This window comes from Mauremys mutica, chromosome 8, assembly GCF_020497125.1.
Source record: "Mauremys mutica isolate MM-2020 ecotype Southern chromosome 8, ASM2049712v1, whole genome shotgun sequence".
NCBI classification, from domain to species: Eukaryota; Metazoa; Chordata; order Testudines; family Geoemydidae; genus Mauremys; species Mauremys mutica.
Genome location: NC_059079.1, coordinates 105,050,863 through 105,077,065, shown reverse-complemented (window position 1 = coordinate 105,077,065; position 26,203 = coordinate 105,050,863). Strand labels below are relative to the sequence as shown.

Below are 26,203 nucleotides of genomic sequence, written 5' to 3'. Positions count from 1 at the left end.
ACGACACAGCTTATACCGGCAAAAGTGTTTGCCCGTGTAGCTTATACGGGTTCCCTGCGTGAAGTAAAGGATACCAGCTGCACTTACATCAAGACTTTTGCTGGTATAAAAATGTTGTAAAAACATCACTGGCCACAACAAAGATTGGCAAAGTTTCTGGCCTAGACCTGACCTAAGATAACAGCTGGGGCTGCCTGCTGCCCAGAGGGATATGGGACCCTCTTTCCCCATCTGTTCCTTAACACATGAAGCTAGCAACTCCGGGGGGGGGGGGGGGGGACATTTGCAGGGCAACAGGCAAGTATTTTATTTTAAGACTCCCATTGGCCTCTTCCGAAAAGCTCCCCGAGCAGTTATGGGCTTGATGCAGGGGTCACTGGCTGGGAGGGTGTCCTCTGGCCTGGGGGAGGACAGACTGGATGGCCATAACGGTCCCCTCTGGCCTTAAACCCTAGTAACCGCTTCCTCCCTCGCCCAGCGTAGGGACAGAGGGCAGGTGGCCCCGCGTTTGATCAGGAAAAGTGGGGGAGCACGTGGGGCCCCGAGAGAGAGGAATTGAGACCCGGAGCTGCCCAGCCCAGCAGCAGGGGATTAGATGGGGACTCAGACGGGTGGCTGCCCCCTCGGTTTGGACGTGCAGGTTCCCTGCGGCGCTGAGCTCCGGAGCGGGCTCCAGCCTCCCCCGGCCATGCCAACACGTGTTATCAAACAGGCGCCTGGTATGCCGCTCGGCTCAGCCCTGCCAGCTGGGGATGTGGGCTTTTTTTGCAGGGGGGCTTCTGCTCGGGTATTTACGGCGCGCGGCGGTCCCAGCAGAAGTTCAAGCAGATTACTCGCGGTTCGCTCCCGGGCTCGCAGCTGCAGCGCCGGGCACGGGGCGCAGAGCGAGTCCCGCCCGCTCGCCCGGCCATGGGCTGCACATGCAGCACGACCGGCCGCTGCCACGCCAGGAGCAAGGTAACGGCGAGCGACCCCCTCCCCCAGCTGGGTTTGGGATGGGTTCCGCTTTGACAGCGATTCCCGCGCCGGGGAAGGGCGGCAGCCCCCAGAGCCTGCCCTGCTGCCCCCCACCCCCGCCGGCGCCCCGCTGCTCCAGCCCGGCACAGAGCTTACCGGGTGGGGCGCTGGGCGTCTGTGTCCCCCCCCCCACCCCGCTTTAGACAACGCCCCTTCCCCAAAACCATGAGCAGGAGAAGAGGGGCTGGCTGAAGGCCGGGGAGACTAACAGGCTGGAAAGGGGTGACACGTTGTTCCTGAAAACTGCAGCGCGTGTGTTGATTGGAGTTGTGTGCGTGGTGGAGAGGGTCTAGGGGTTCCTTCCCTAGTAATGGGTGTGGGGGGGGGGGTGATGGAGAGGGTCTAGGAGTTCCTTCCCCAGTAATGTGTGGGTGGGGGGGTGTCTCGAGAGGGTCTAGGAGTGCCTTCCCTAGTAATGAGTGTGGGGGGGTTGAGGGGGGTGATGAAGAGGGTCTAGGATTTCCTTCCCCAGTAATGTGTGGGTGGGGAGATGTCTTGAGGGGGTCTAGGGGTTCCTTCCACTGTACTGGGTATATATATTTATTCACAACATGGGGAAGACTCTGGTGAATCCCAAAGGCACAGCAAAAAAGTGCCCGTCAGAAGTGTCTCCCTGAGCCTCAGACAGCAAAACCTCTCCCTGCCAGGAAAGGGTTAGCAGCAGTACCCGGAGAAGGGGTGAATTCTGCCAGAGGCCTCAAAATTGGGCCAATTCTCCTCTCCGTTCCCTGACCCTCCTTCCACCTCCAGCCCATCACTGGTCCCAGGGATGTGGTGGGGGAGGGGAGGGAAGATGCTTTTAAGATTGAAGGAAACGAACTGTTCTACAGCAGGGAGGGTGACGGCAGGGGAGAAGGCATCTGAGATAATAACGTGAGCCTAGAACGTTAAAGCAGCACCAGAGCAGGATGTCTGCAAACCTCACCCTCAAGCATCTGATGGTTAGATCCTTCCTTGTCTTCCTTTGCTACCTGAGCTGCTAAGCAGGAAGTGCAACAGCTGGTTTTCTCGGGGTGCCAGCTACATTTGAGCAAAGTACCCTCAGTGAACTATTTATTCTATGGATTTAGCCTGTCTCCAGTTCTGGTGTTAACCTCAAACAGACTGATCTTTACAAGCGTGTTCATTATTTGATTGAAACTTCATGTGTCCGTTGTCAGTTTCTGGGTTGTTTGGTTTCCCTTGTGCTTACAGTTATTCACTATTTCTTATTCGGGGCCTGTGATTGGTCACCTTAGCCAGGCAGTGCACTCTGCATGGATGATTTTAAAAGGAGGAGGGAAATCACAGAGTTTGCAAGATGGCTGCACAAAGCTTTGCACACATTAATATTTGCAGGAGGGAGTAGCTCTGAGACTTCCAGGAACACTGAGCCAGAAAAAAACCACTTGTACAGATACTCAGGGAAACAGGAAACAAAGAGACACACCTACTGTCCAAGAGAACTCACAGGGGAGTTGCAGACAGAGGTCTGAATGTTTGTTTTTCAGCCCAAATGCACATGAATAGCTGTATATTAAAGAAATGTACTAATCTTTTATGCACAATGTCAAACACTTCTAGGCAGTCCATGCCTCTGAGGGCTCCCTGTACAAAAGAGACATACAATGAGTGAGAAATGCTGCATACAAAAGGCCCCAGGAATTGAGATGGGGGCATTTCACTGATGTGAGATGGAGTCATTTGGAGACACATCCCTTGATTCTGATATGTCCAGTTAATACCATAAACTTAGCTGAGGCAAGGAAGGGGACACCGCCCTTGCTGGCCACATCTTTAAATCAAGACTGGATGCCTTTCTAAAGGGTATGTCCTAGCGCAGCCAGAATTTCTGGGCTTGATGCAGAAAGCACAGGGTGAAATGCTACGGCTTGTGTGAAGCTGTAGGTGAGGCTAAGTGCTCACAGTGGTCCCTTCTGGTTTAAAACCTCTGGCACAAGGATAGATCTGAAAGGGGGAGTGTAAAAGGGACTGAAGGTGGGGGAAAGTCAGAGAGTCACAAGGAAGTAGAAGACGAATCCTCAATACTAGGATTTGAGAAGAATAAACAGTCAGATGCTACAGGCCTGGTTCCATTCACGTTTAGTGACTTCTCAGGCTGGGAGAAGGTTCTTGGACACCAGTGGCTCTTATGTTTTAAATGGGAGTGGATGTTTTAACTGCTGTGATTCTTTCACCATTGCACGGGGTTAAACCTGATTGCCAGAACTGGGGATGGGAAGGAATTTTTTCCCCAGGACCCATGTTGTAAATGACCTTGGGGAGTCATCACCTTTCTTGAGGGTACGAACCAGAGATCATCTGTTCAGATCAAGTGGGCGTATCACATCTTCTGAGTGCAGGGGGGAGGGCATTGGCAGGCCTCAGTCCTTCGTGTCATCTATTTCTGTCTCTTAGAAGAGCATAAAGATAAGAAAGTGATTGTGCAGGTGCCAAGTGCAAGAACCCAGCTGAGATCTTGTAGCTATATGACCACTGGAATGTGATCAGCTCTGTAACTCAGCTGCTTGAAGTAGCAGGACACAACCTGCATTTCATCTGACATCCAACCATGAGAGGTGCTGAGAGGTCTTCTTGAAAGATCGGGGCTCAGGCCTGGCATCATTCCAGCAGTGGGTTATATACATTATAATTAATGCTGCTTACACAGAGAGAGAGAGAGAGAGAGAGACACAGTAGAACTTCAGAGTTACGAATCCCAGAGTTATGAACTGACTGGTCAATCACACACCTTATTTGGAACCAGAAATACACAATCAGGCAGCAGCAGAGAAAAAAAGAAAAAAAAGCAAATACAGTACAGTATTGTGTTCAATGTAAACTACTAAAAAAAAGAAAAAAATGAAAATAAGATTTGACAAGGTAAGGAAACTGTTTCTGTGCTTGTTTCATTTAAATTAAGACGGTTAAAAACAGCATTTTTCCTCTGCATAGTACAGTTTCAAAGCTGGATTAAGTCAATGTTCAGTTGCGAACTTGAAAGAACAACTATAACCTTTTGTTCAGAGTTAGGAACAACCACCATTCTCAAGGTGTTTGTGAGTCTGAGGTTCTACTTTATTTACTTAAAATCAGAAAGGGTCAGAAATTAAGATGCTAACAAGACAGTTAACTCAGCCACAAAGCTCAGTCTATATGTTTATGGTGCAATGTAATTGCACGAATGGTAGTATGTTAAAAGCCGTGAATAGACAATGGGATATAAGTGGACTGTGCCTCTGCAAGCCCTGCTCTTGAAGTTATTGGCCTAACCTTCCTCCCGTTGATGTCAACAGCAGTCACAGAGCAAAGCTCCTAGTGACTTTAGGCGGAGCAGCATCAGGATTTAAACACACATCCCTTGTTTTTTGGTGATTTCATTTTGCCATATGAATGTTGCATTATGCATTAAAAATGCAATTTTAGAAAAAAATCTTGCTCTAAAATCTAAGGCACAGATCCTGCACCATTGACTGCTCCTGCGTGCATCTCTCTACCCACGCCCAGACTCACTGACTCCACAGGGCAGCACACCCATGTAGTCAATTGCAGGACTGCAGGGGTCATTCAGCCAAAGGCAGACTGGTGCCTCCTCAGTTCCTGAAGAGTAGAGTAGAGTAACAAAGGGACACAGCAAATACACACTGAACAGTGCATGTGCTCCAAGTAGCTCTGCAAACGTGCCAGTACTCCATTGGCACATCCAAAACTTTCTTAATTTTCAGCCAGGTTTTGATGCTTGGTAATGAGCCTTCTCCCCAGTTAGGCTGAACGGACACCTAAGAATCAAGTTTCCAAGCTTCAGACAGTTTGGAGTTACCTCTAGGAGGTGGGGACCATGACCGTAATTTTTGACACTGGGAAAAGTAGTTTGATTTTCTTCTGCCCACACTCATCATTCAAAAATAGTGAAAGGGATTTGGACCAAGCTGCTAAATATTCACCTCGGGACAGACACCCACTTTAAGGCCCCTGTACACTGCCAGAGCAGTGGGCTCGTGAAACACAGCTTTCCTGCACTGCTGGACGTCCTGCTGTGCTATTTATTTGGATGGTCTTTCCAGCAGACACTGCAGCCAGGGACATGTGCTCATTCTGGCACCTGTGAAGCGGTTAATGGTCTCTATGGGATACTCCTAGAGAGACTATCACGGAAATGGAGCGAGATCGTTAGCACATGTGGAATACTCATACTTTTCTTCCCATTGTAAGCCTTGGGCCCTATTTTCCCCTTGCAGGGCGTGAGTCGTTTAAAGTCCTTGGGTTGGTATTGGACACAGGGACAGGGGCACAATCCAGGAGCTTCCTACAAACAGCCCTTTACTGCAGCTTGCTCAGTGATTGCCCTGCAGATTCAGCCACTTGCACCTCCTGGGGGGTGCCACGACTGGGTCCGCTCCAGACAACACCCACTGCATTCCATGGGAGTTACTCCTCTCCTGTGCGGAGTGGGGAGAGCAGACCCCAGCACTTGTGTACAGTGTCATGGCAGAGAGAGGGATCAGATCTAGGCGTGATGGACACAAATGCAGCAGGCCAGAAAGAGCTGAAAAGAAACAAATCAAACCAGCATTTCTTGCATTTCCCAGGTTCCCATTTCCTTTAGTTGGCGGGGGATCCCAGTGGCAATAGGGCATCAGTCTCTGCGTTAGGTTTGCCCCAGGGGAAAGGCCTTTGGGGCCTGCCTGTCATTGCCCAGCTCTAGCTAATGGGCCCGACCATCCTCTCTGGGCTGTCAAAGTGCACAGGGATAAGAGAGACTCTGTCCGGGAATCCCAGACTGGAACAGCCCATTATGCCACCAGGATCGGGAGCAGCAGCTGGCAGGCGTGGTGCCAGGGAGAGCGGCTGTTCTGTGTGAGGAGGAGGCCCTGTTTACCCACACGCTCTGCAGCCTGTGCAGGCCCCGTCCTGCTTCTAGGCGGGGATGAGGATCCATGTTGGCCTGACCAGTGCTGAGGAGGGGAGGTAGCTGCTCTGTGGTCAGGACCCTCGCAAGCCCAAAAGGGCACCAGGATCTCATGCAAATGCCTCCTCCACCAGGCTTCTGCAGCACCTGGTCACTCGGTCTCCCTTAGGCAGGAGCCCTGGAAGCTGCTGCTGCCTGAGGGCAGACATGGGCCCCCTGGAGCCATCTCTATGGGAATGGGAAGAGGGCACCTGGGACTGAGGGGAGCCTAGTGCAAACTGTAGCAGTGTGGTCACCCACTCCTGCCTTAAAAGGCTTAAACCAGCCTGGGGACAGGGCTGAGGCAGGGGAAAGCAGCTACTGGGCAAATTGGGGAAGCAGCCGCAGCTGGGCCTCGCCCCAATCGGGCCTCAGCTGGCCCTATATAAGAGGCTGGGCGTGAGGCACTAACAGTCTCTCTCTGCTTTCAAAGGGAGAGGGGCCTGGCTGCTGGGACGCTCAGGGTGCCTAGAGTGAGGCAGGGCTGGGGAAAGGCCAGAGGGGCTGGGGAGCCCCAGGCTGGCAACTCTCCAGGCTGTAGGGCCTTCTCCAAGGCCCCATAGAGGTACTGGGTTCAGGGGTGAAAGTAACTTACAGGACTTACCGGTACTGCCGGAGTCCTGAGGGGGCGTGGTCTCATCCGGAAGGGGCGTGGCCTCTCAAGATTTAAAGGCCCTGGGGCATGGGCTATGGCTGGGAGCCCCAGGGCCTTTAAATCAACCCGGGGCTCCCAGCTGCAGAGGTGGCTGGGAGCCCCAGGGGCAAATTAAAGGGCCCGGGGCTCCGGCTGCCACGGAGCTCCGGGCCCTTTAAATCCCCACCGCAGCTCCGGCAGCCGGAGCAGCGGGCAGGATTCAAAGGACTCTGGGCTGCCCGCAGCTGCGGGCCCTTTAAATCCGGCCCCAGCCTGGCCGCCAGAGCTGCGGGCGAGATTCAAATGGTTCTGGGCTGCCTTCTGCGGTGGGGAGCCCAGAGCCCTTTAAATCCCCGCTGCGGAAGCCGGTGCGGTCCGGCACGGCGTACTGGCTCTTGCCGGTACGCCGGACCAGCTTACTTTCACCTCTGACTGGGTTGCAGAGAAAGGCAGTGGGTCCAAAACCCTCTTTCCTATGATGAGTGGCTTATACTGCAGTCTGGCCCAGGGAGTGGGGCTAGATGGTGACTGGCAGTAGCCTGTGACTGAGGTGGGGATAGGGGGTGGGGGTTCCCTGGGGAGGGGAGACCCTGAGACTGAGGGGTTACTGCCAGGAGGCAGCATCCCAGATAATGGGGCACTGGAGTCCTGGGAGGGAAACAGGGGCCAGGTGGCAGTAGGACACCAGCCTGCAGAGGGTGCTCCAAGGCTGGAAAATGAGCTAATTCCCAGGACACCAGCAGGAGGTGCTGCAGGAGTGAGCCCACACGGTTACAAGACCCACCAAGAGCAGGTGCTTTTGGGGAGAGGGGGGTAGTCCTGGGAGCTGAGCTGCTGCCTCCTTTCCCCTGTGGGCTGATGTGGCCTGGTGGGCTCCCATTCTTACAGGATGTCAGCTGGTTCCAGGGCTAGGCAGGGACTGAGGGACCTGGTCAGATCCCTCCCTGTCTGTGCCACACACGTACACCCCACCTACCCGCTCCCCAAGGGGATGCACTGGTTCCCCATGGCTTAAGGTGAGAGGTGTTCCTGGGAAGGGGCGGTCTGCCGCCAGCCCCTGCAGAAAGCAGGCAGCTAGACAGAGAAGGGTCCATCCCTGAGGTTTCCACAGGTGCCACTTCCTGATTGGAACCTGCCACCCAGTTGCCCCGGGACGAGAGGATCGTTCCCCTGACTGCTCCTTTGGGGTGTGGGTTGGGTATGGCTTGTGGCACTTCTGGCTCCCAGCTGTGATCGGGGAAGTTTGTCTGAGGCCCGATTTAAGGTTTGCCCATGATTTGTTACAGCCCGAGTCCTCTCTTTGCAGCTCCAGTGCCAGCCATAAGGGGACGCTGTGGTGGCAAAAGGCAGCCAGCCTGGCCAGAGGTGCCATGGGGAACCTTGAGGTGCTCTGCCATGGGTTCAGGTTTTCCACGGGTTGGCCTCTGTGTGCTTTCAAGTCTGTGATTAATTCAGCAAAGCTTCCACGCAGCTTCACAACACCCTTGGGAACACCCTGGCTTTTACAGCATGCAGCCGATACCAATCAACAAGCGGGGTGACTTGCGGCCCAGGCAGCAATTGCACGCCCCTCCCCTTGATCTGACATTGTAATGCCTCTGACAGAGCTGGCAGGACCACTCCTTCCTGCCAGCCCCTGTGGCGCACAGACACAGGAGCACCCCGGTTTGCCTCTGAAAGAATTCTGTACAGGTTCGTGTGCCCCCTCCCCCACATCACCATAGTGTCTGAGCAGCTTCCAATAGTGCGTTAAGTGATGAGGCTAACATCTGCCACATGTGGGCCGTTCTCTGTGGCGGGCTCCGTGCAGGAAGAGACGCACGTGCAGGGGAGGGTTTTGTCGGAGAGGGTTTTTTTTTAAGTGTATGTGCAGCTTTGTGTTTATTTTAGAGGAGTCCAGTTGACAAAATGTGCCTCAACTCTTGGGTCAGAAGGTGGGAAGATTTCTGATGGGCCTTTGTTCCTGGGCGAGCTTGTTCCAAGCGTCCCCTGAAATGGTTCTGCCTCCTGCATGGACAAACTTTACTCTGATGGTCGAGGTTCCATTGTCCTTGAGGAGCAGAGCTGTCCATTGTGGTCCTCAGGCCAGAGCTTCTGGTGATATTTTATTGTTCCGGGCATGGTAGGAGCATATGATGCTGCTGTAAAAAGCAGTCCCTGTGCCTAAGAGAATCACTCCTTTTGGGGTAATTTACTGCTCAGAGAAGAGGTGGACTCCCCAGTTTATTTCAGGATTTTCAGGCTCCTGGCTGTCTCCTTGTCTATCACTCATTCCCCACCCCCAGGGACTCTGTGATGCAATGACAGCAACCTCTTTGATCTTTCCCTGTCCTGGGGAATCATGCACAAAACCGCGCTGTCCTTTTACTGCTCTCTAAATGTGTCTGTCACACTTCACAGGCTGTAAAGTAGCAGCCCTTGCAGTTGTTTGATATTTCTGGACCCCTCTCAATCTCTCTCTTGCACATGCTGTGGCTTGGCGGTCCGGACAGCATTCCAGCCCAGGGTTCAGAATTCAGGGAGGCCTGCTGTTTTTAGGAAAGGCAGCACTGGTCTAATCTGTTTAGCAGCACTGGGCATTCCCCTTCTTCCCCCGACCAATTAAGTTTTCAGTCTCTCTTCCAGCCTGCATCCTCTCTAATCCATCCCCTACAAGCACCCTCCAGGAGACCCATGGCAGTGGGCAGCAAAGGACTCTCCTTGTCTCCTCTCTTTCCATGGTTGCTGCTGTGAGATAAGAGTGCTTGCTGCAAAGTCCTTCTAGGGATGTTCTGGGGAGCATGCAGGCCCCAGCTTGGGCTTTAGACAGGCTTTATTAGTTTTGTGCTGCTGCTTCAGAGGAAACTTGGCTCCTTCTCGCATTCTGTATGTTTTGGTGGCATGGAGCCTGCTGGCCCAAGTGAACGAGCCATGTGCTTCCAGCACTTAAACACTGAGAGCCTGGGGCCAAAATCCTCCTAGCAAGGGTAGCTAGAGCAGGAAGGATCTCGTAAAACATAGGGGACTGTGACGACTCTTGACCTGTTTCCAGGTCTTCTACTCTTCAACCCATCTCTTCTCCCTCCCATTCTGGCATGGAGTCACTGTCCGTACAATTCAGATAATTTTCAGGGCTTTGTTTTCTTGGCTCTCGGGTTCCTGGTGCAGATGGGAGTTCTGCCAGTTAAAGGCCCCTGTCTTGCCCAGGGCTGGGTCCTGAGTAGCTATCCGTTTCCATTCAGTAAGTGGTGTCTGCATGCCTCTATCTGCATCAGAGGAGCTGGGCACAGATCACCCCTGAGGTGTCTTTACCTATGTGACTATTACACCTTTGTTTTCTGTGTACTGCACCTCTCAATCTGTAGGGACCCTCCTGTCTGCGGGGAAAGGCAGGCAGTCAATTTGTGTTCAGTTCACCAGAGCCTGTTTGATTTCCAGGGCAGAGCCCACTAGGGCAACAACAGGTCCTCTTGGGCGATGGGAGGGGGCCACAGATCCCAGAAAATCAACTAAATACCAGGAACCAAGAATGAAAAAACAGACAGGTGCAGGGCACAAGGTCAAAACAAGGGATGCAGAGAGGGACCCGTAGCAGAGAACCCCATGCGCCACCCACTAATCCGAGTAGGAGTCCGTGAATGCCAAATTTACGATGGAAGGCAGCTTACAATGCAGGGATCACTGAGTAGAATTCTCTGGCCTGTGTTATGAAGTCAGACTAGATGATCACCATGGTCCTTTCTGGCCTTGAAATCTATGGTATAAGCCCTCTTCAGACTTCCATGAACCGAATGTTCTGTTGTGGTGGGAGGTGATCTGCATCTGCATGCATTACACATGTCTACACCAGCCCTGTTCTGGGAACTGTTTCCTGCCCATAGCAGCAGGTGCACCAGGTTGGGAATATTTCATTCCTGATTTTGCACATGGTACTTCCCTGGGAATCTTTCATTTCCAGATGTGCATCTCCACCATGCAAGAGGTGTAGCTAAGCCACAGAATTTTAATGCAGCTGCTGCCCATAGGGTGATCTGCTCTCACTTTAAATAAGAGGGTGGGCGGGCGGTGGTTGTTGGTTGGTTTGTTATACACAAGGCTCAGATAACTGAGGTTTTACTGCATTCACAGCTTTTAAAACAATTATAGGTGAATTACACACTGTTACAACAGATTACTTCCTTATAGCTTTTCTGATTTAAATTGTGATTGCCCTTGCCATAAATGGAGTCAGTCTGAAGCTACTGGGACATAAAATAATAAAAATGCTAGGCATGTATCTATCGCCTTTCAGCTGGGGCAGAGACTGACTATGTTTCTGTTCTGCATATATACAGCTCCTAGCACAGCAGGGTGCTGGTCTACAAGTGATGCCCCGGACACAGCCTCCCTGCAAGCAATAGTAGGACTCCCAAAGCACTTTAGGAACCAGGGGTGGTTTTGTATTTCCACTTTTCAGAGAGGGATGCGGAGGCAGAGACATTGACCCAGGGCTTTGCTTAACTCACACAGCAACAGAACCCAGATGGCTGGACTCACATTTCTCTGCGCTGTTAGAGACTGGGACAGGAAAACAGAACAAGCCAGTCTAAGGTGCTGTCTGTAACAAGGCAACACACACTTCATCAGTATGGTTACACTGGGACAAATGTCCTGAATGTGGACAGGGCCTGCCCGGGTGTGACTTGCGCCTCTTTCAATCCCCTTTGGCATGTACACTAAGTTGCACACCTGTGTGCTGCCCTCCATTCAGCCAGGGTCCATGGGCCCCGTTCCGAGTTGGTTGCTGAAGGGTGTGAGACACCTGTTGCGCAGTGGGTGTGAATTTTCAGGAGTCTGAGTGTGGTGGAAGAACGTGTAAGTGACTCCAGTTGGATTCCTTCATGTTCCTTGACACCAGGTCTATGCTATAGAGTTAGGCTGGTCTTGCTTCATCATGGCAGGGTGTGAAAATCTGCACCTTTGAGTGACATGGGTAAGCCCACCTAACCCTGGGTGTAGACAGTGCCAGGTCAGGGGAGGAATTCTCCTGTTGTCCTAGCTACCGCTTCCTGGGGAGGTGGAATAATGACAGCAACAGGAGAATGCTGCCTGTTGCTGCAGTGAGCATCTACACTGAATATTGGAGAATGTATGGAGATATACCTATCTCATAGGGCTGGAAGGGACCCTGAAGGGTCATTGAGTCCAGCCCCCTGCCTTCATTAGCAGGACCAAGTACTGATCTTTGCCCCAGATCCCTAAGTGGCCCCCTCAAGGATTGAACTCACAACCCTGGATTTAGTAGGCCAATGCTCAAACCACCGAGCTATCCCTGCCCCCCAGCTGTGTTGCTGCAGCATTTCTAGTGAAGACAGCCCCAGAGCGCGGGAGTCAGTTCTCTTCATTCCATTCCACAACAGTGTAACGCCACTGGTGTCACTGGAGCCGTTCCTGATTTACACCAATCTTTGGCAGTTGAACAATAACTAAAAATAATGTTGGTTTTTCCTCCAGTGTTACTAATGCAACTAAACTAAACTGCCCCGGGGCTGGAACGTGGCCTGCTGCAACTGTACCGCCTAAGCAACCTCCTAAATCTGAGTTCTATAAACCCCGCTAGGATGGAAACTGTGACAGGATCTCCGGGGGGGCTGGTAGCAGGAGCTGATGCTCTAACAAAGCATTCCTCTGAGGATGATGTCATTGTTTGAACTGGAGAGAAAGCGAGAGCTTTGCTGGTGCCAGATATTCTGAGGTGTTGCTAGAACTGGGCTTTATCCCTGTAATTGCCTTTGATTTAGTGTTGTTGTTCATCTCTCATTCCTGCACAGCCTCTGTGCTCTAGCCCAAGCTATTTCTAGGCTCTGAGCCGGGCTATAAAAAGCATCAGCTGAGCTACAAGTTTGTGGGCGTTGCTAACAGATCTGCACCCACTATCTGATCCTGGGCTCTGTCTGGCTAGTGAGCAGTCCGGGGTCCCGGGCATGCAGAGGTGGCGTGAAGAGGGGGTTAAGAGAGGGGAACAGCAAAAGCACTGGGAAATGTTTCCAGCCCTCTAGCTCCAAGAGTTTTGGGGCTAACCCCATCTCACTCCGACTGGTTGCTGGACAGAGTTGTACGTGTCCATCACATTGTCCAGTGCCCCCATCCCAGAAGGCCTTTGTGGGAGTGTGGGGCTGATAACGATACTAAGGCAAAGTGGAGATTTGTACCTTGAGCCAGGAGGGTCCTAGTCAGCAGACCGGCCTGCTGGTGAGACTGACAGCCTCCCCCCCTCCCTCCCTCCCAACGGTGGAAGGACAGTAAATCTTCTAGCCTGTCCGTGTGGCTGGGCGGCTGCATAGGATGAGTGTGTGTGTGTGGGGGGGGTGCATTTGTGTGCGGTAGGGAGTGTGGTGGGGGGTGCGGGTGTCTCCTCCCTTCGCTGGTACGTGCCTTCTCTACGGAGCACTTCTGCAAACAGAAATCCAGGGCCAAGTGGGAACGTGAGGGTATGGCTACACTTACAAATCTGCAGTGCTGGTAGTTGCAGCGCTGGTCGTCCAGCTGTGCAGGGCCAGCGCTGGTGTGTGGCCACACTCACAGCTACCAGCGCTGCAGTGTGGCCACATTTGCAGCATTTGCAGCGCTGTTGGGAGTGATGAATTATGGGCAGCTATCCCAGCATTCAAGTAGCAGCAACGTGCTTTTCAAAAGAGGGGGGTGTGGGGCAGTGTGACAGGGACCGGGGGGGAGGGGGGGGGAGAGAGAGAGGATTTTTGGAACTGACACTGTGCAAAATCAGAAAATTTTCTCACCCCCTTACTGTTAACTGCAAACAGCCTGCATCCAACATACTCTCTTTCCCCCATCTGCCCCCTCCCCCCGTTTCTCTCAAGCAAAGCAAACACTCAACCCCTGTGAATCACGCAGGGAGGAGGATCTCATTTGATTGTTCACAGATTGATCACAGCAAACAGGAGCTGATAAGCAGCTCCGGTAGAGCAGCTCCGGTAGCACGGAGCTCCGGAGGTTCACAACAAAACAAAGAGAGGCTGCATAACAAAACAAAGGGAGTAATTTAGTTAAAAGCATTCTGGGATACACCCTTATACCCTGGAGGCCAATCACAGTGCTGGTGTGTGGCCACACTTGATGACCAGCGCTGCAGCACCAGCGCTGCAATCCTTATTCCCCATGCTGAGTGAGGTGTACGGCCAGCGCTGCAGCCAGGGAGTTGCAGCACTGGAAGTGCTCTGCAGGTGTGGCCACTTACTAATTGCAGCGCTGGAAAGCCTCCACCAGCGCTGCAACTCGCAAGTGTAGCCATACCCTGAGTAACCAGGAGTGAGGATGGAGAGAAAACTAGTGGGCACGTGTGATCCACTCTCGCGTCCCTCTGCTGGTATTTCTCACCGGAACAGCCCTTTACGTGCCAGAGGATATCTCCCCTATAATGGGGGCAGGGCCCCTCTGCAGGGGTGCTCCCAGGTTACATGTTCCCCCTTGTGTGCTGTACCATGTTAGCAATAAGGCCACCCAACGTGTTACTTTCCATCCTACCCAAAGGAGAGAGGGCTGGCAGAAGGGCACAGTGGGCTAAATGGAGATGGAGCAGCCTAAAACCGGAGGCCAAAGGTGGAAGTAGCAGAGATAGTGAGCTCCCTAGGAGGAGAACTGGCACAGCTGCAGAGCTGGCTAAACAGGATGGAGTGTGACAGAGGCTTGGGGTCGCTGGCTGGGGCTGCAGGTTGAACTACCCGTGGATAAATACAAGGTGCTGGGTACATTTCAGCAGCACTCTGGCAATTGAGAGCAGCACTCTGGGTTGGACGGGACCTAGCTGAGCTGCTGGGATCTTAATGTTGCTGCAGCTCTTTCATTTAGAGGGACTGCTAAATAACTCCCCATCATGGGGACCCATTTAAGGGTGTTTCATCCAGGACACAATTCCCTTCAGGTCTCAGCTCTGCCACAAACCAGCGTGGTTTTTTTACATTTCCTCCCTGCATTTCATAATTCCAGTCTTCTGATTTTCCCCACAGAAACGACTAAGAGCTCAGCCGCCAAAGGGGCAGGTTTCCCAGGAGCTGACAGCCTTGAAGACCGAGAATCATGGTGAGGGGTACATCTTTTTCCTCACAGGGCTTTTCGATGCACCGACCCCTTTAAAAGCATTAAGCTACGACAGGGTCCGAACAGATGGGCCAATGTATTCCATGCACAGATGCACCTATACCTGCTAAGACAGGCAGCACTGTGAGCTCTGATACAGCCAAAGTGGCACTGTGACTAGTGAGTCTTCTGTTCTGGTCCATACCAAAGCCATCTCATCTGTGTTTGCTCAAAGCTTCTCCGGACAGGGAGGCGATGTGTCTGAGGATCACTGGGGTAAAAGGGCTTTACTGACTTGAGTTAAATCAGAGTGGATTCTCTCACTCCAGTGTCCCTGGGGGTCTTGGCATTAGTCCCACCTGAGATGGTGTCACAGAGCCACAGGATTGGTGCTACACGCCAGCTTTTAAACAGTTGTTTGGAGGATCCCCTTCTGTGTGGCAGACCCCAAGGGGTCCCACTCTTCCTTAAGGCAGGTCACGCAGCCTCAGTGCCTCCAAAACTGAGCCTCTGGGCTTCAGCGCTCCTGAGACACACGTCCCACTGAGATAGACGGCTGGTCAGATTCTTGAACACACTTCAGGGATCAGCTCACCTCAGCAAGTATTGGCACAGACACCTGGCAGCCTTTTCAGAACAGAGGCAGATGGAACCCAGCACTGGGAAGGCCTGAGATTAGCATAGAGGAATAAAGGTTAAAACACCATCTCTTCAGGCCACACCAGCCTTCCATCTAGTGTCCTTTTCTGGCTCTGGTTCTCCATGTCCCTGTGTCACTCCCAGGTGAGAGCTGCTGAGACCTCCAAAAGCCAGCTCTTATCCCAGCCACCTGAAACCTTTTGGTCCATTGTCTACCTCCTGCAGACCCATGCTGAGTTCACACGCTCCGCCTGAAGGAGATTCCCAAGGATAAATGTCAGTTGCTCAGTCTTTGGGGCGTCCTTTGTCTTTGTGGAACCTCCATTGATATGGGTCGGTTTCAGCCAGTACTTGACTGACCCATTTAGTTCACCCCAAACAGATACCTGACACAACAGCTCATGTCTCTTTCTCTGCCCCATGAGCAGATTTAACACTTCTGCACCCCCCTGGGGAGCAGTGCAAAGTACAAAGGGAAACTGAGGCACTCATGGGAATAGTAAAATATTACAGGAGATTCCCACTTCATCACAGATGGTTCCTTAGAAATCGACAGAGTATTTGGCCTGCGTTCCTGGAAATGCATCCGTGTTCTAGTGGAAATATTGCAAACTTGTATGAGACAAACTGCACAGTGCAGAGCCAGGCTAGAAATAAAGATCGGTATCCTCATCTGGCATAAATTAGCCAATCTTCATTGACTCAGTGGAGTGACGCTGATTTACACCAGCCGGGGATCTATGCTGAAACTCCATCCATGTCATGCTGCCGCCACAGAAGCCCCTCTACCGATGGAGCAGGCTCGGTATTGGCAGGGCATCAGTGTAAGTTTTCCCTGTGCTGCCCAGGAATGAGAATCAAAGAGATTCACAAACAGTTTCCAAGATGAACAGCAAATTCCACACGCTACTGTTCATGGACTGACCCTATTAGTCACTCTCGAATGCCAGGGTGACAACACTGCTTGTGAAAAGCTGAGCAAGTTCTGAAAAATGTCACGAGTTCGTAAGGGAAGCAAGTTAAAAAACCGAGCTGCTTGCCCAAGGGAAGTGGGTAGGTAGAACTCTGGGAAGCTGCTTTCGTGTTTGTTTGTGGACTGAGAAATGGATGACTGCAGTCTAGTAATATGTATGACCAGGCGAACACCACAAATGGCCAGCTCAAAAACTGCACTAGCTGGCCAAAGCGTCCCACCAAACGAACAATCCCACCCCTAAGGAAGCACTTGGTGCAGTAGTGAGGAGGATATTGCATGGAGCTGGAGAGGATGGTGTCTGTATGCTAGTGGGACAAATTACCTTATGTGTATTGTTGCCCTGTTCGGAGGTGACACACTCTAGCCCAGGGGTCGGCAGCCTTTCAGATGTGGTGTGCCGAGTCTTCATTTATTCCCTCTGATTTAAGGTTTTGCGTGCCAGTCATACATGTTAACATTTTTAGAAGGTCTCTGTCTATAAGTCTATAATATATAACTAAACTATTGTTGTATGTAAAGTAAATAAGGGTTTTAAAAAGTTTGAGAAGCTTCATTTAAAATTAAATTAAAATGCAGAGCCCCCGCCCCCTCCCCCCAGGCCGGTGGCCAGGACCTGGGCAGTGTGAGTGCCACTGAAAATCTTGCCTACCCCTGCTCTAGCCATTATGTGAATGGCTGTCTCAGACAGAGAACTACAGACAAGCTCAGAGATAAGTGCTCTCTACCAGCTGAGTTATTCAGCAGGCAGTGTTTGTCATTCACTAAAGTTCCATTTAAATAGCTTCAGTCACCCAATCAGGAAGTGGACACTGTACCATGTGACCACTCCCATACAACAAACTGATTAGCAGTCAGCTGTAGCCGACTGTTTATGCGGCACTTGGTGGCTGGAAATGATTCGCTCCAACTAGTCATTGAGCAATGAATGCACCCACAGAAACTGGGAACGATTGACAGGAAACAAAGACCTAAAAGAGACATGGTTGTGGTGCAGGGAGAAATAGCCAGCCACACCCCTCAGCCCTGAGCTGGAAGGGTCATCCCCAGGAGTGGGGGTCTCCTGTCTCTATTCGATACTTGTCCCCATTGCGCAGACTGCCAACATGATGCCCATTGGTGCTAACTAGTGCCAGGTGTAGTGTGGGTAATTGTCCAGTAGGAACTGGGCTGAGATCATATTTTATGCAGGCCACCAAACTGCCAAGTGATAATGAGCTTGACCAGGTCTGAGCAGAGAACAGCCCCAGAATCCTGTCAGCAAAACCAGCCAGCCACGGTCTAGCCATTTATGTTTAATTTGCAGTCATCGCAGCTCCCTTGCACGAGGATGTGGAGACGAAGACGGCTCTGCTGCTGGAGGAGCAGAAGAGGGAGATTGCGACACTCCTACAAGGACATCAGGAGGAAACGGAGAGGCTGAAGGAAGCCCACCAGGCAGAGACCCAGAGACTGACCCAAGACATTAAAATCAAGGTTGGGTCAAAGTGGCTTCCCCACCCCAAGAGTGTCTGTCTAGTGTCTCAGCACAGTCACCCCAGTCCTGGGCATTCATGCTTCTGCTTCCTGACCTTCACACTGCACCACAACCACAGGTTCAGAGCTAGGGAGTAGTATATAGCAGGACCTTGATGACCTGATAGTCTCCAAAGACACCAGACACCGTGAAATCCTTTGGGGGGGGGTCAGCTAGCAGGGTTTGACATTCCCCTTCCGACCCTGATCTCGCATTCAGAGCCAGCTGGCCTGCTCCCCCAGTTATAGACACCTGTCGGCCTTCCCCAGGGTTAGTGGACTCAGTATGGTAGGTTAGTGTCCTCAGATTTCACCTCTAGACACCTAAGGCCATGAGTGAGGCTACAATTTTGTCATGGAGGTCACGGAAATCGTGAATTTGAATAAAGTCCGTGAAATCTCAGCAATGGCTGTGAAAACACACTTGACCTGGTGCACCGGGGTCACAGCGCCGTTCAGGTTTGGCCCCTACAGCTCCACCTACGGAGGGGTGGACAGACCCAACCTTAGAGGTGCTGTGACCCACTCCCCAGCTCGCAATGCCCAGAGCAGGAAGCTGTGCCTAGGCCCACGATACAAGAGCTGCTGCTGCCAGGTGAGCTCTCCCCCTCTCTGACTGCACTCTGCTGTGAAATTGACATGCCAAAATCATAGCCTTAGCCCTGAGCGAAACTGAGCTCAGTGGTTTACTCCTCCTTGTCCCCCTTTTACTGATATCGCAGAGCTCTGCAAAAAGGGCAGTTGTCCAGGAAATCCTGGAAAAGCCCAGAGTGGTGCAGGTCAGCTGTCCTAGCAGAGCTGCGTGTGATGCTCTTTCCCCCTCCCCAGGATATATGGTTGCCAGTGATATTAACCCCTCACTGTCATAAGTACCACAGTTAAATTCATTCATAAAAATAGGAACAGGAAACTGGATCCGCCGCCCAGGAGATAAATAAGAGACTGCACAGGCAGGTGCGCTTCTTTCTCTGAGATCCCCGGATGCTTAGGGCTTGTTGTTCACTTTGTTTCTAGGTGGAAAAGGAAAGAGATTTAGAGCTTAACAAGCAGCTCTCAGAGCAGTTCGACACACTGAACAGAGAGCATGACGAGAACCTCCGAGGTAAGGCCCAAGTCTCTCCTCTGCTGGGCGCTGGCTTCCCTCTACACCCCCACTGCTGTGGTTTAAACTTCTCACAGGGCTGATCTTGCATCTCTTCTCCTCTCCAACCTCCTTGGCTCTCTTGAGCGGAGGCCGATCGCTCCTGTAATGAATATTCAGCATTTTCAAGAGACAGGGCCGTCCTTACCCATATGCAAAGTCCGCAGCTGCGTAGGGCACCAGGAAATTTGGGGCACCACATTTCCTGGTGCCCTGCGCAGCTGGGAGCTGCTCCCGCCCCTGCTCTGCCCCCACTCCCCTGAGGACTGCATCAGGGCTGGGCCTGCACTCATTGGTGGCAGGAAGTGCAGCAACCCAGCCCCAGCCGCGCTGCCGGTGAGTGCTGGGGGGTGGTTCCAGCCAGCCCTGCTGCCCCCCCACAGAGGCCTGGGGCCAGCCTCCCCCCCCACGGAAACCTGGGGCCCCACCCACTCCCGCAGGTGGGCTGCGTAGGGCCCAGAATAGCTAGGGACGGCCCTGCCAAGAGATCTGCCTGCTCTTTGACTGGCCCCATTGGCAAGCACCCTCTGGATTACCATACTGTCGCCTGTCACGCTCTCAGGGCCACCCTGGTGCTCCCTTACTGTCATGTTGTCTGCACCTCTTCAAGCCATGAGGGGGAGGGTACCCTGGGAAGGGCATGGAGAAATGCTGGCAGGAGATATTACTCTGTATTTCATTAACTAGCATGGACCGTTTGTAGAAACCCAACCCAATGTCTGGAAAATGGATCCCACTGGGGTATTACGCTTGCAGTGCCAGTGCCTCTGAAATAAACCTAAAATTCTTCAAAAAGGAGACTCCTTCCCATCGGAGCAGGATGCTTCCCAGGGAGCTGGTAGCGTTTACACTGTAGCCAACAATGCGAGATCTGGTCACCCAGTCTCAGCAGTAAGGCTGTGAATGGTGATGGGGTCATTCCCTCTCTTTCTCCTTTCGCGCCGGGCGGCATATTGCCACTCTCCTTAGCGCGTAGCCCTGTGACTTCAGCTGAGCGAGTCCTCCGGGGAGCTCTCAACTGCAAGGCTGCTCCAAGAAACGGCATTTCCTCTGCTTATGGTCCCAAGCCTCTGCTGACGCTTAGCCCAGAGTAACTCTGGTCCCTCTGTGGCAGTGCCATCTACTGCCATTCTGTGCGGGTAAGGGGCTTGGGCAGGGCTTGCTTTCCTGTCTCCTAATTCTGACATTGATTTTGTGTTTCCCCTGCAGAAGTCCAGAGGGCCCATGACCAGGAGATGGTGCTCTTAAGGGAATCCTACCAAAGGTCCCAGTCTTCCTTACAGGTGCTGCTCCCCTTGCTTTGGCTTGCTGAGAAATTCCCTGTGGAGCAGAGCTCTCTAGATTCAGCGCACAGGTCTGAGGGTGCTGGGAAAAACGTGCAAGGGACCTGCCCGAACGATCCCCAGCACTGTCTGCTCCTCACTTTCATGAGAGCCAAATTGAGAAAACAAAGATTATTCGAGCTGCCCGGAGCCCACCACCCTTGGAGTAACCCAGGCTGGCTGTTTGTGGAAATGAGCCCAGAGGGGCCTCTCACAAAGTGATCTTGCCTTAATTTTGCAGCAGTCAAATAGATACTTAAATCAAAATGGCCACCTGGGCTTTAAATTCCCAAACATAAAACAGTCCTTCACTGGCTCAGTCAAAAAAGTGCAGAGTTCCCCACAGCCCCAGCACCTTCTTCAGCCTCGCCACAGCATGCCAGTCCTAGCAGCCAGCCAACCAGGCCCTCCCTCTGGCTCCCTGGCTCTGTCCAAGGTGCTAGCTTCCCTCCACCTGCAAGGCACCCAGCCCTCCCTCCTTGAGTTCCAGGGAGTCACTGACCCTGCTCTGGCCTGGAGCCTGATTGTCTGCTGCTTACAGTCCCTCTCCTATTGGCTGCTTCCTGCATAGCCGCTCTCGAGCTCTATTAACCCATCACACCACCAGATACCCCATCACACCACTACTGACATAGGGGACAGGTGGGTTGTGTTTGGAATGTCTCCATGTTGTTAACGGTGCTCAGAGCTTACTCTACTGGCAGGCAAGTCTGTAACCTGAACACTCCAGAAGTGAAACTGGTGCTAACAAGCTGCCTGACTGCCATACCATGGCTCAGAGCAGAATTGGCAGGGTCAGGGCGTCTGTTCTTATGCAAGCAACCCAGGAAGTGCTGATTATCAAGAGATCTCTCCCGTGGTTACCGACTGACCCATTGTAACCAAGGAAGCCGGATGGCAGAATGCATTACAGTGGGAATTGCTCCCTGCTGCCGTTAAATACTGTATTAGGGAATTGCTGCATGGGGCTTCATTATTCATTGTGAAATGTCTTGCAGTTTGACTCCTGCCACCTCTGTACAACTCAGTAGGTCATTTTCTTCCCTTATATGAACAGTGCCCCTGCTGGAGGGGAGGTTATAAACAGGACTCATAATCACATCCCTCTTTCTTTCTCTTCTGCCCTAGGAGACGATTGACAGGTTAAATTCCCAGCTGAAATCCTTCCAGGAGAAAATGAAACGGGTGGAGGAATCGATCTTGAGCAGAGACTATAAGAAACTTATTCAGGTGCAGGAAAACAAACAAACTGTGGCCTCTTGGGAAGGTATTTCTTTAACCCATCATTTGCCAGGGTCTCTGAGCAAGCCTGTTGGATTCGCAGTAGTGACAATGGACAGCTCAAACTTACAGAGTCAGAGAAGCATCTGTATGCTATAAATGCTTTGTCACTAAAATAAAAGCTAAATAGAGGCCTCCTTGGAAGACTCCCTGTCACTGGATCTGGAGAGGGCAGTGTTCGTAGTGCCTGGTAAACTGTAGTATGGTTGAAGTAAGCAAAGGGATAGAAGTAGATCATGAGAAAATTAAGGGTAACTATTATGTGCATTATGCAGGTAGTTCAAGCTCCTTGCACTCAGGTGGCTAACGCCAATGCCGTAAAGATGTGCATGTAGGGTCTGGATGAACACTAGTAAGCAAATTTTATGGGGTAAGAATCCTATCAATCCAGGACTGAGAAGACTGGACAATTATGACTACTAACGGTCATCATCTTTGGCTCACCTCCGTTCAGGAATAAAGAACCAAACCAGAACCATGCATTAGCCCCTCCAACTTCTCCAGTCAGTGGAGGACTCATGCGTTTTCTTTCTCCCCTTCTAGGATTATGGGAGCCCCAGCCAGTTCTGGGAGCAAGAACTGGAGAGTCTGCATTTTGTCATAGAGATGAAGAACGAACGCATCCATGACCTGGACAAGAAGCTGCTGAACTTGGAAACAGTGGTGGGTTTGATGTTGTTCTACCCAAAAGTGCATGGACTCCTTTCCAGGGGCAGCAATAGCGGAGCTGGAAAAGCACAGCTTGCAGGAGAGCGCTCCACCTACCTGAATGCAAACAGCGTTCTCCAGGCGCATTCCCCTCTGGCTCACCTGCTGCCTAGGGGCAGCTTTATGTCCTGGCTGGCCTCTCAGCCGAGCTAACGTGTCGGGCGCAGACACAGTGAGTGCAGCCAGCAGATGGAGGATTGCACTAATTGGACCAGGCTGCTGCAGTGCTGGGTGCTTCCTGGCATACACAGCAGGTTGCTGCTATGCATCACTAAACTCACATAGAGGTAACTTTTGTCAGTAACCATCAACATTTTGATGTTGGCGCTTAGGCAGGGCCTCATTAACCAGTGTAGGGGATCGTCTGTTGCCAAATCCATGTCACTTCTGACCCTTGACCTCTCCTTTGAATCCTCCCTTCCCAAACCCTTCTGGGATGTCACAGATGGAGAGGAACCTGCTTCTGGAGGAGAAAGTGAAAACCCTTCAGCAGGAGAGTGAGGATCTGCACGTTCAAACACAGAACCACTTGATAATGACAAGGTAACATCCGCAGCCTAGTGCAGAACCAGCTACCTGCGGCCATTGTCGGAGCTCACGGGCTGAGCTCTGGGCTAGGTATGAATTGCACTCAGGAGAGGCTGTTTTCTGAATTGTAGGCTGATAACTAGATGCTGGGACAGGCCCCAAAAGGCAGGTATGGTGGCACCAAAGCTAGCACAGAAGCTGCAGGTCAGGGGGAGCTAGTAGGGGTGCTGCATGATAGGGCTGAGGTTCACTAGCCAGGCGCCCTGTGGGTGTGTGACTTGGTACGGCACTGGTCTGGTTCAGGTGAATATGGGGGTGTATATGTGCATTCACAAACTGGGGCTTGCCTGGCACCCATCTGGCTCTGGGGTATGTGTGAGAGAGCGAGCCCATGACCTTGCACAGCACCAGTTTGGCTCTGGTGAGAGTGTGTGTATGTGCGAGGGAGACCGTGACCTGGCACAGTACCTAACTGGCTCTGGGAGTGCCTATAATCTGCCTCACCCCTTTTCAAGACCATTCCAGGCCCCCACTGCCCTGGCCTCTTTTGGCAGTGACCAGAACAGCTGGCAGGGCCCTGATCCCCATCTCCATCTCGGTCCGGGGTTCTTAGGAGGTGACGAAGCTGAGCTGGTGTTTCTTTGCAGGCAACTGTCTGACAAGCTCCTGGTGGTTCGGGAGGCCCTGGACAAGGAGTCCCAGCTGCGGGAGCAGGCGCACCGGGAGAAGGAAGAGCTGCTGTACAGGGTCCTGAACGGTGACTCCTCCCCCACCTTCCCCATCCCCTCCAGCGAGGTGCCGCTCATCGCCACGTAGCGCTCTGGGAAGCGGCGACGGAGGCTACTGGGATGAGGAAGCAAGCGAGGGGCACCAGAGACTCTTCCACCCCTCGTTTTAGCCCTTCCTTTATTGCACAGGTCCGGAGCGGCTGTCATGGGGACTCTGTCCGGTACTAGGGGAGCTCCTCAGACTTCCAACCTTGGGACAGCCTCCCTCTAAGGGGACCGTGCGGTATTTCTCAGGACCTTTTCAATGTGCTTGTACCCCTCCTGTGTGTCCCCCTGTCTGACTCTGAACATGGGGGAGCTTACGAGACACCCCAGGACCTAGATACGTGCGGTGTGAGGTGTCCTGGCTGCCCCTGGCTTCACATCTCAGTCAGTAGTGGTGGTTACAAGGGGAGCCAAAGGGCTCTCGGTGCATTTGGGGTGGGGAAGAAGAGGCCTGTTTCCCGCACTGGTTTGCCCAGGTGAATCTGAACCGGAGCCCTGCATCTGAACAGCCTCCGCTTTTGGGGAAGTTTGGATCAGGCTTCGGGGCTGAAGTTCGCCGCTCAGGTCCCTCTTTAGCCAGAACCAAAGAGAAGGATGCTCGTCTCAGATGGAACTGTTTAAAACAGCACCTAGCTGAGTCCAGCCTCCGCCCCGGCAGCTTTGTGGTGTACGCAGGCAGGGAGCGGGTCAGGCGACCCCTAGGCGTCCCTCTCTGGTATTCTTCAAGAACAACCCCGCAAGGAAAGTTTGAGAGTCTCTGAGCTGGAACTGTGTGACCCAGGCTCAGGGCTGTCACTGGCAGAAGACGGTGCCCTCTTCTGGCCAAGAAGCAGCACTGGCTTCAGAAGAAGCAGCAAGCCTGCTGTTCCCAGCTGGAGAAACGGCTCTGAGGGCCTGTAGCAGGCACCCGAAGTGGTGCCCAAGGGGGCAAACAGGGAATGTCGTCTGGGCCGTGTGAGGATGGGGAAAGAGAACGCAGTGAGCGAGAGGTGGGCAGAGCTTGTCTCTCCCTGGTGCGCTCACTGCCCAGGTTCCAGCTCCATAGGGTTGCCCATGGACCCCCCTATCCCTGAAAACCGCATGGCAATGGCAACCGGAGCTGGACCAGGGAGCGCTTTCTGCAGGAGTTTGGAGAGCAGCAGAGGAGAAGTTGGATTGTAGCAAACATGCCCCGTCTCAGAAATCCCAGCCCTGCCTGCGGGTGAATCATGTGGTCCAGTAGCAACTCTGGGGAGGAGATGGGGTGCACATGTACAGGGACTGGCCAGAGCTCCTGGTGCCCAGTGACTAGGTTACATGGGCCCATGGAGGGTGACGGGAGTTTCCTCCTGTGAGTGGGGCTGCTTGTCTAGTCCCGCTCAGCTCCCAGGACTTTGCTCAACCTTGGCGAGACCCCATGTCTCCTGCCATGCTGGTCCTTTCTAGCTCCCAGCTCCATAGTGAACCTTCCTTGGGGCCGCTGCAGTGAGAATTACCATCTCCTGTAGCCTTCGCCTTTTGATTGTCCATGGCCCCGGTGGCTTCCCTGACAGCCTCGGCTTCTCTTCCAGGTCCCAGGTCCTCCTTCCTGTTGGCTTCTTGCCAGAGTTCAGCCCACAGCCTGCCGAGTTCTCTTTTGCTCTTGTTTCAGAGCACTGCCTCCCAGGGCTTCCCTCCCTGGAATCTCCCCTCCTCAGGGGCTGCCGCAGGTGCCTGTCACCTTCTGCAGCTCCTCGTCGCAGTCCTCCAAGCTTCAGTCCAAATCCCCCTTAGACTTTGCTGTCACTGCCTCCTGCTTCCTCCTGGCTCAGCACAACAGTCCTATTGCCCCAGGCTTCCTCCTGGGCCAGCACTTTCTAGTTCTGCACCTCCTCTCTGCCCTTAGCCCAAGAGAGGACAGCCCTGGGTCTACCTCTCTCCTGGGTCTCCTCCTTGGCCTGCCTTTCTGCTCTGCTCCTTCCCTTGTAAAGGCCCAGCTCCAGTTACATCTAACACCCCTCCAGCTGCCACCTTGTGGCCTAACAGGGCTCAGGCTGGGTTAAACAAGCTGGAGGTTTATACCCCATCACAGGGCCAGATCTCCTCTTGCACTAGGGCTCCTTTACACCGCTCTGGCAGGGTAAAAGAAGGAAAGGCGGCACAAATGTAATTTATTCCCCCTTTAAGTCCCCTTTCCACTTGCCAGTGTGGTGTCAAGGAGCCTTTTTGTAAATATGACTCTGGCCCCTTGATGTCATATCGGATTCGCTCTGTACGAAGAGCCCCTGATGCCTCCCGGTCGTTTGCAAAGCATTGTCCGCTGCACTCTAGACTCGCCCCTGTTGTCAGTAGCTACCGGTGTGGTGCTCTGCTCTTGTTCGATGATGATAACAGTCGGCTGCGTGCGTGTTCTCTCTGTGTGCTGCCCCAGCTCTGCGCAGATCGCTGACACAGCGAACCCCAAAGACCTCAGACTCTAGTAAGGTACAGAGGAACCCACGCCAGGTTTGTCAAACAAAGCACAGTAATAGTTTCCTGTAGACTCTACAAGACATACTATGAATTTGTGCCCCCTGGCAATGGACACAGCTCAGTCAGTGGCGGGACTTTCCACTGCCCCCTAGGCTGGACAAAGATGCGCATTCCGGGACCTACTTTTATACAGTTACAGGACAGATTACTCATCCCTCCTGACGTATTGAGGTACAGCCCCTTGGCTCATTGGGGGCGGTCTC

At 52.7% G+C, this 26,203-nt stretch overlaps 1 protein-coding gene across 1 annotated transcript; it reads left to right on the top strand.

The window, feature by feature from the left end:
- The first annotated feature begins 752 nt into the window (after positions 1-752).
- CCDC69 (coiled-coil domain containing 69) lies at positions 753-26,103 on the top strand. Its single transcript, XM_045026276.1, is given in 10 exon segments — positions 753-893; positions 895-957; positions 14,561-14,633; positions 17,549-17,718; positions 18,772-18,859; positions 20,108-20,181; positions 21,349-21,450; positions 22,045-22,164; positions 22,655-22,752; positions 23,385-26,103. Coding segments are annotated over 10 exon segments (1,098 nt in total). The 3' UTR covers positions 23,554-26,103.
- The last annotated feature ends 100 nt before the right edge of the window (positions 26,104-26,203 follow it).